An 8,350-nucleotide genomic window follows, 5' to 3' on the forward strand; every position below is an offset into this window, starting at 1 on the left:
ACAGTGAACCCTGCCAGACACCAGGAGCTCAGCCTGGGCAGCCCCAGCCACCCCTGGGGATCCCACCCCTACAGGTGGGCACCACCTGCACCTGGAGTGGCACCACTCAACACTCATCCCCTGGGAATGACTGAGGACACCCACAGAAGCAGCACAGGGCACAGGAAGCCTTCAGCTGTCCTGAGGGACACAGTGGCTTGGAACACCCACTAAAACTTCACACAGCAAATCAAAGTTGTCACTCTGAAACCTTGAAATAGTTCTCTGAGATTCCAGCCTTAAAAATAGAACAGTATTATTTCCATGACTGATTTTCCTTGAAATAAATGCAAATGATCAATCCAGGGAAGGCACAGTTGATGAGTAGAGCAGCATGTTCTCAAACTTCCATGCAATTAACATATTGACACATTATGTTCATCAGAATGATGGTCTATTTGCTCCTCAGAACCTTCAGATCACACTCTGCTCCTGTATTTACTCATTTCTGTATTTACAGATTCATCCCTGGCACTGGAGGGAAGCAATGCAGCAAACCCCATCTCCCTGACCAAAGAAAGGTATAAAACATCTGCTTTTAGGAATGTGGAACATTTGAAAGGAGCAGCATCCCCCTAAGTCTACCAGGGATGACTGGGATGATCCCAGGTTTGGGATGTTCCCACAGACTGACTCCCACATTTCCAGATCACACAGAAATCCCCAACAGGGAACTCAGCCCAAACAGCTTCTGCCCCGTGGATTCACACAAATCTCCTGGACAATCTCCCCTGCTGCACCACACCAGAAGGCAAAACCTCCACATCTGCATCCAGCAGTGATCTGCAATGCTTTTAGGGAAACACCTCCACTCAAACACAAGTGATCCTGGGCAAGCCTCTACCAAGGTTAACATTAAATTCAACTACTAACTACATTGCAGAGAGCACAATTTCTCTTGGAAACGACAGAATTAATTGTTCATCTTATTCGATTTTTACATGTATTCATTTCTTGTGAAAGAGAGAAAAGTGTATTTCTAAAACCTCCTACTAGAGACTGAAACTCCTCCAAGCCCCACTGATGTTTGCATGGATTAGCACATTTCCCAGCTCCAGCAAGGGGAGGGTACAACACTCACCAGCAAAAATCCCATTTGCTTCCTCCTGATACAACCTGGCCACAAAGAGGAGAGACTAAAACGGGAGAGCACTTGTGAAAACACAAAGAAGTGGGGGTTTTTGAAAGGTGAGGGAGCCAAACCTTCCAGCTCCAAATGCTATTTGAGCACCTCACAGAACCCAAAGCTGAGGAGTGCTGGTGAGTGTTCCACTGCACAAAAAGGCACCAGAGCACTCTTCCCACCTCGGGAACTGAGGAGGCATCTCTGGGAGGCTGCTCCTGAGCTCTGCCCACAGAGCTGCCCAGCCCTGCCTGTCCTGCCGAGGGACTGATGGCTCTGATGTCCTCAGGGCAAGTGTGAGATCACAGACCAGGGCAGGAGGCTCCCTAGGAATGAATTTAAGCCCCTGCCCTCAGTGATCAGTAGAAATAATGAAAGATACACAAAGGTTTTATAGGTTCCCCTTTTTCTTTTTATTTCTGCTTTTTCAGACCAGATGGCACATTTAAAGAAAGTTCATATATTCTGGATCAGGTAGTTTAGCAACAACTCCATGGGGTTAAAAAACCCATTTATGTCTCCACTGAACCCAGCTCACCTTCAGAGTGCCTTAAAGGGAAATTATTTGCATTTTGCCACTCAGTTCTGGAGAACTATATGAAATTTTTTACGTGAGAGCAAATTATGCTTCGGAGAAAAAGCAATTATGTTTATAACAAATAAATTAGAATATTTTACCGATTAGTATTCTCTCTCAACTCCTAACTTAATTTTATTCATGCCTAAAGGCAGTAAAATGAGGGGCCTCCAATATTTGCCCATAGAGATACAAATTTGTTAATATTTAAAATAAATAATCAACACCTCTTTCTACCGCTCCCACCTGGCTGCCTCTCCATAGCGCGAATTTAGCGGCGTGAGCGTTAATGAGCAGCAGAACCAATACACCAATTAGGTCTCGTCAGGTAATTCCGTGTGTGCCGGAGCGGAGCCGCAGCACCGGTGCGGGGTCTGACCCGCCCCGGGGGCGCGGAGGGGTCCGGCCGGGCCGGGGCTGGGGCCGGATCCCCCGTGGCCGGGGCATTTCGCGTTCGGTTCGTGCCCTGGCCCGGCCCTGCCCGCCGCGGGGGTTCACTGCAGTTATTTATTTATTTTCAATGAAACGGAGGCGCTCGTGGCGCCCCGGGCGGGCCGCGGCGGAGGCGGGAGCGAGCGGATCCCCCCGCGGGGACGGCGCGGCCGGGCCGGGGCCGAGCAGGGCCCGCCACAGCCCCGCAGCGGCGGCGCCGGACCCCGCGGGCCGGGCGCGCCGGCGGGGCCTGAGCCGGGGGGGGGGGGGGGGAGGGGGAGAGAGGGGGCGGGAGGGTGTGCGCGGGGGCCGGGGGGACTCACCATGAGCTCGATGGTCTTGTCCTCGATGACCGAGTCGGGCTCCATCGCGGCGGCGGCCGCTGCGCTCCGCCTGCCCTGCCCGGCCCGGCCCCGCCGCCGCCGCCCCGCGCCCGCCAGGCCCCGCCGCGGCCCGCCCGCCCCCGCCGCGCGCACGCGCACACGCACGCGCGCTGCGGCCGCCGTGATGTCACGGCGCTCGCGGAAAGAGCGGGGACCCGGCCCCGCCCCCCGGGCAGCGCCGCGCTGCTCATTGGGCACCGGCCGCGCGCCGGGGCTGCCGGGAGAGGCGCCCGCCGGAGGGGCGGGGCGGGCCTGAGGGGATCGGGAAGGGGAACGGGAACGGGAACGGAAATGGAACGGGAACGGGACGGAACGGAACAGGAATGGAGCGGGGCGGCAGCGAGCGCCTCCGAGGGGCGGCGGGAGCTCCCGAGGCCTCCTGTCCCGCGCTGCCGGGCGGGCAGAGCCGTGTGGGAGCGGCCCAGGCCGGCTTTGCTGCGGGATCGGGAGCTTGGGAAGCGCCCTTGGGACTCGCCCCTGTGGGCTCCCGCCGTGCCCAGAGCAGCTGGGGCTGCCCCTGATCCCTGGCAGTGCTCAAGGCCAGGCTGGACACTGGGGCTGGAGCAGCCCGGGATGGTGGAAGGTGTCCCTGCCATGGCAGGGGTGGGATGGGATGGATGGGATGGGCTTTAGGGTCCCTTCCAGCCCAAAGCAGTCTGGGATTCTGTGGTACATGGACTCAGAAGATGGCTCTGCATGTTGGACTGTTTATTTAATAAACAGTTCTGTTTAACAAGTCCTGATCTGTGCCTTAGGCCTGGTCTGCTGGCACCACTGGGCATTTCCTTGCAGCTGGCCTCAGCCCTTGGCAATGAGCAGCTGATTCAGCCTTTGGGGTCTGGATCCCTCTGGCAAACTGTGCCTCTGCCACAGGAGCCACGGAGCATCCAGGGGCCAGCCAGGTGCTCTGGGGACCAAGGACACCCAGGCTGCCCTCTGGCCACAGGCAGGGACCAACTGCAGCCACAGGCATTGGAAATTGGAAACAAAACTGTGCTGAGCAGCAGAGTGCTGTGACAGCACAGCACTGGGCTTGCCATGGAAATGGACCTGCAGCTTCCTGCTAAGCATCTTTTTCTGTTACCTGTTCAAATCTCTGCCAAATGGTGAAGAGATGGAGGATGAACAAATGGAAATGGTGCAAAGTCCTTTCTTACTGACAGCTCACCTGCTCCACAGGCCAGTGGAGTCAGCAGAAATGTCCTTCATCACTCAAAATCCCTTAGAGCAATACTTACCATGAGGTCTAAACCCTTCTTAGGGCATTTAAAAGGCAAAACAAGAACTGCAAATGCCCCTCCCCATCAAACCCCTGCTGCTGCTCACCTGGGGATAACAAATTGATGTGTTCCCATTTCCATTTGTGGGGACAAAGCCAAACCCAGGGATGCCACTGCCCCAAACCCTCAGGGTGCCCCCAGCAGCGCTGGCCCTCACCCTGACACCCCTGCCCACACAATGGGTACAATCCCACTGCAATCCTTCCTTTCCTGCCAAACTGGGCCCCCTGGCAGCTGGGCTGGATCCTTCCCATCAGAGCCCCTAAGGAAGGATTGCAGTGGGATTGTACCCATTGTGTAACACCCCCACACAGAGAAAGGTGGGACAAAATCCAGCTCCTTTCTGCTGCCCCTGGCTCTGGACATCGACCAAGGCAGCAGAGATTTGTTTGGGACACCAAAGTCAAAAATCAGCATGTCTCAGTCTAAATATACCCAGGGCAGGGATGTGCTGACAGCACCAGGCTCCCAGTGCTTTCCCAAGCACAGCCTGGTGTTCTGGGGATGGGAAGGATTCCTAGGGCAAAGGAAATGAGGAGAAAATGAAAAAGAGAAGAAAGGAGGGGGGAAACCTTCCATGATTCTGTACAAAGGGTAAATCAGTGTGGCCAGCCTGGCAGTTTGAGGGTTCCTGCAGCACAGCAATGGATGTTGCACATCAGGATGGGTCTCACCCTGGCAGGAGATGTCAGATGGAATTGCAGTTCCTGTAATCTGCTCTTAATGGTGTAATAAAAGCAATTCCTATGAGGTGAGAAGGAGAAAAACACAGAAAATAATTAAGGAAAGCATTATAAAAGCATCAAATATTTTGCCTTTAGTGTGGAACACCAAGGAAAGCAGGAGTGGGGATATCAACCCCTGTACCTGTAAATTAAAATTGCTTCTGAACAAGTCATAATTTAAAACCTCATGAGGACTGAGCAACATGTCCGAGGTATAATAAGATGAAAAAACAGGTTTTGATAAATTAGTTCTGAGATAAAACTCGCTGGGAAAGAGTCAGTCCTAGGAGGGGCAGCCGAGGGAGCTGGGAAGGGGCTGGAGCCCCAGGAGAGGCTGAGGGAGCTGGGCAGGGGCTCAGCCTGGAGCAAAGGAGGCTCAGGGGGCCCTTGTGGCTCTGCACAGCTCCTGCCAGGAGGGGACAGCCGGGGGGGGTCGGGCTGTGCTCCAGGGAACAGGGACAGGAGCAGAGGGAACGGCCTCAGGCTGGGCCAGGGCAGGCCCAGGGTGGGCACAGCAGGAATTTCCCCATGGAAAGGGGGCTCGGGGATTGGCAGGGGCTGCCCAGGGGGGTTTGGAGTGCCCATCCCTGGAGGTGTCCCAGGAAGGGCTGGAGGTGGCACTGAGTGCTCTGGGCTGGGAACAAGGAGGGGATCAGGCACAACTTGGAGGTTTTTTCCTCCCTAGGGAGGTTTTTTCCTCCCTAAATGTTTCCATGGTTCAAGCACAACATTCCCGTGCCTACCTGGCTGCAGGAATTTGAGGAGCAGTCTCTGGGTGTGCCCTGCTCAGACAGGGCTGTGCCCGTGTGTGACAGATCTGTGTCCCATCTGCACAGCAGCCACCAGGGACACAGCTGCTAATTAATGCTAATGAGGCCCCTGCTCAGGTGGAGGCACACAGGGAGGTGGGGCAGTTCCTGTCCCACAGAACTCGCTCTGCCGGTTTTCCTGCGAGGTTGAGGATGGGGGGAAGTGGAAGGGAAAGTCCCGACCTGGAGATATCTCGGTGTTGTGCAACAGGGCGGGGATTCCTGGAGGGTCACCTCAGCCTCACTGCATGGCAGCAAAGTGATCCTGTGCTTGGAAAAACCCTGGGCACCCCCATTCCCCCGGGCTGACCCAGTGGGACTCAGCCATCGGCTCTGTCCATGTTTTCTGTCCACTCATTGTCCCAGGGAAGGATTTGCTGGTCATCCCCACAAGCTCTATTCCCACACAGGCTCTGTCTGTCTGTCTGTCTGTCTGTCTGTCTCTCACGTGCCCTGGCACCACCACAGCACACTGGGGCAGCATTTTGGGAGTGACACCGCTGGATTTTCTCTCACTACATCTTTCCTGGATAATGAGCTGATCTGTTTCTCCTGACACCCTCCCACACTGGGCTGTCCTGAGGCTGGCCAAGATTCACAGCCCAGACAAGCCCAGGCTCCCCAGGGTCCTTCCAGCAGCCACTGCCCCTCGTTCCTCCCCAGGCTGGCCGCAGAGCAGCTCAGGGCACACGGCAGATCCCAGCAGCCTCAGCCAGGCTGATTTGAAGGTTCCCCACTCCAAGCAAGTCCTGGAGCCTCTGCAGGGAAGAAAAGCAGCCACCTGGGATCTCCAGGCACATGGCAGGGAACAACCAGGCAGGGAAACACGGCTGTGAGGATCCCTCAGCTGGGGAGGAGGGGTTTGTGCCAGTGTGTGATCCTGGTGGCCAAACAGGTGAAGCAGCTTCTCAAGAAACTCCTGCCCTGGCACTGAAATGGAGAAACTGGGCGAGCAACAGCTTTTGTCTCACAGCTCTGGAGGGGGCTGGGGTGGGAGGGGAGCCCACACAAGGGACATTCACAGGATTTACAGAGTCCTTCAGCAGCTCCTGCCTCCATCCCAGCTGCCCAAGAGCTGCCATGTCCAGGGTGGCTCTGGGGAGAGCAGAGCTGCACACTGGGCATGGCCACAGGGCTGCAGCAGAGCCAATGGGGACACCCGGGGACACAGAGGGAAGGGGGGAGAACTGACCCCAAAAGGGGCACAGTGAGATGAGCAAGGAGCCCAGAGCCACCCCAGCATAGCAGCAACCATGGGACACCTGCACAGAGGGGACAAACGGGTGGCAGTGGCAGGGCTGTGTCAGCGCTGTGGCAGAGCTGTGGCAGTGTCAGGGCTGTGGCAGTGTCAGGGCTGTGGCAGAGCAGTGACAAGGCTGTGGCAGAGCTGTGTCAGGGCAGCAATGTGTGACCCCTCCCAGCCCCTTCCCAGCCTAGCCAGGGCGGGGGCTCCCCCAGCTCCCCCACTGGCAGCTGAGCCCTGCAGCAGCTCCAGGTCACCTCCCCATCCCGCTCTTTACAGCGGCCAGGACCTGCCCTTTGGTTTATTTAAGCACTGACAGTGATGCAAAAGTGTTGGAAGAGCAATTTTTCAGCACTGCCTAAAAATAGCGGGGTGAGATTCCAGAGCTGCCTCCAGCAGCACCGGCCGGCCCGGCTGCCCGGGACAATGGCATTTGTAACCCACGAGTGACAACAGCACAGGCCGAGCTCCAGCTCCCGAAATAACAACTCAGAAAGGGCAAATTGTGGCTTTAATTACAGCCAGACAAAAAGGAGCGTTTCAGAAGAGCATTATCAGAGTATCTGAGCATGCAGGGCCAGCTGGAAAGCGAGTGGGGAATGCAGAGGGAGCGGGGCGGCCTCCCCACACAGACACCCCAAATTCCAGGTGTTCCTCAGAGGAGAGGCACATGCAGCTGGAGCTTTCAGAAAAGCTGAAGCCTTTGGCACAAGGGAAAAAAACCCTTCAGAGAGCCAGAAGGAGCTGATGAACAGTGACAAGGAGCCTCCAGCCCCACATCAAAACCCAGGAGCACACAGGGATGGGCTCTCTGAACCTCCCCAACGTGCACAGCAGAAACTCCATGGGACATCCTGGAGTGACTCTTCTTCTCAGTTCCAGATAACCAAGATTGGATCCCTTCTGGGGAAATAGTAATCCCTCACAGAATCCTGCCCAGCTTCCAATCCCAAACCTACTGGAAGTGCCCAAACATGGCCCCATCAAACTCCCCAGTCCCAGCAGCAATCCCGTGTGCTGGAGGCAGCTGAGGCTCCTGGATGGGAGCTGGTGCCCACCTGGACAGGGCAGGGAGAACCCACCTGATGCTCTGCAATATTCAGTATGAAAAAAGGCTTTTTTGGATACAGAGCAGCCCGAGTGCACCGGGAACAAAAGCCAGGCTGCAGCAGAGCTGCTTTCTGAATGTGAAGGGACCCAGTGACCTGATCCTGGCAGCTGAAAGGAAGCAAAGTTTCACCACGTCTCTCTCCAGAGCCCTTGCATGGGTGAGGAGCTGCTGGGAGAATTCCAGGTGCCAGGCACTGAGGTGACCCAGCACACCCAGCCACAGCTGTGCTCTCACTGAAACGAGCAGGGGAAGAGCCGGGAACCAGCCAAACTCCACGGGGAAAGAGCAGCTCAAACACAGCTGTGACAGCAGAGCAGAGCTCTGGGCATCTCTCCACAGCAGCCAGGCCTCGCTGCTCCTCTTGGATTGCACAGCTGGAAAGCAGAAACCAGGCTTGGTGCTGCCAGTAAAGGGTCAACTGAGAAATATCTGGGATTTTATTAAGCAATACACACACACACACATCCCTGGCTGCACCAAATGGGGAGGCTGCAGGAGCACTTCTCTGCAGGCAGTAGCTTCCCCTCACTGCACCAACTGAAGGGATTATTTTTATATTTTTAATTTAGTGCTGAGCTCAGCTTGATGCCTTTACCTACACCAAGAGCTGAACAGTATCACTTTTGTT

The 8,350-nt window shown here is 55.9% G+C and overlaps 1 protein-coding gene across 3 annotated transcripts in view; it reads right to left on the reverse strand.

Moving 5' to 3' along the window:
* Positions 1-2,608, reverse strand: part of FBXW11 (F-box and WD repeat domain containing 11) — a 56,706-nt gene extending 54,098 nt beyond the window's left edge. Inside the window, exon 1 of one of the 3 annotated variants that reach the window (XM_059483518.1) lies at positions 2,495-2,608. In XM_059483518.1, coding sequence (XP_059339501.1) covers positions 2,495-2,539 — 45 coding nt within the window. In that variant the 5' untranslated portion in view covers positions 2,540-2,608. The remainder of the gene's footprint in view (positions 1-2,494) is intronic. The other 2 variants (XM_059483519.1, XM_059483517.1) reach the window with 2 other exon arrangements.
* Between the last annotated feature and the right edge of the window lie 5,742 nt (positions 2,609-8,350).

This window comes from Ammospiza nelsoni, chromosome 16, assembly GCF_027579445.1.
Source record: "Ammospiza nelsoni isolate bAmmNel1 chromosome 16, bAmmNel1.pri, whole genome shotgun sequence".
Taxonomy (NCBI): domain Eukaryota; kingdom Metazoa; phylum Chordata; class Aves; order Passeriformes; family Passerellidae; genus Ammospiza; species Ammospiza nelsoni.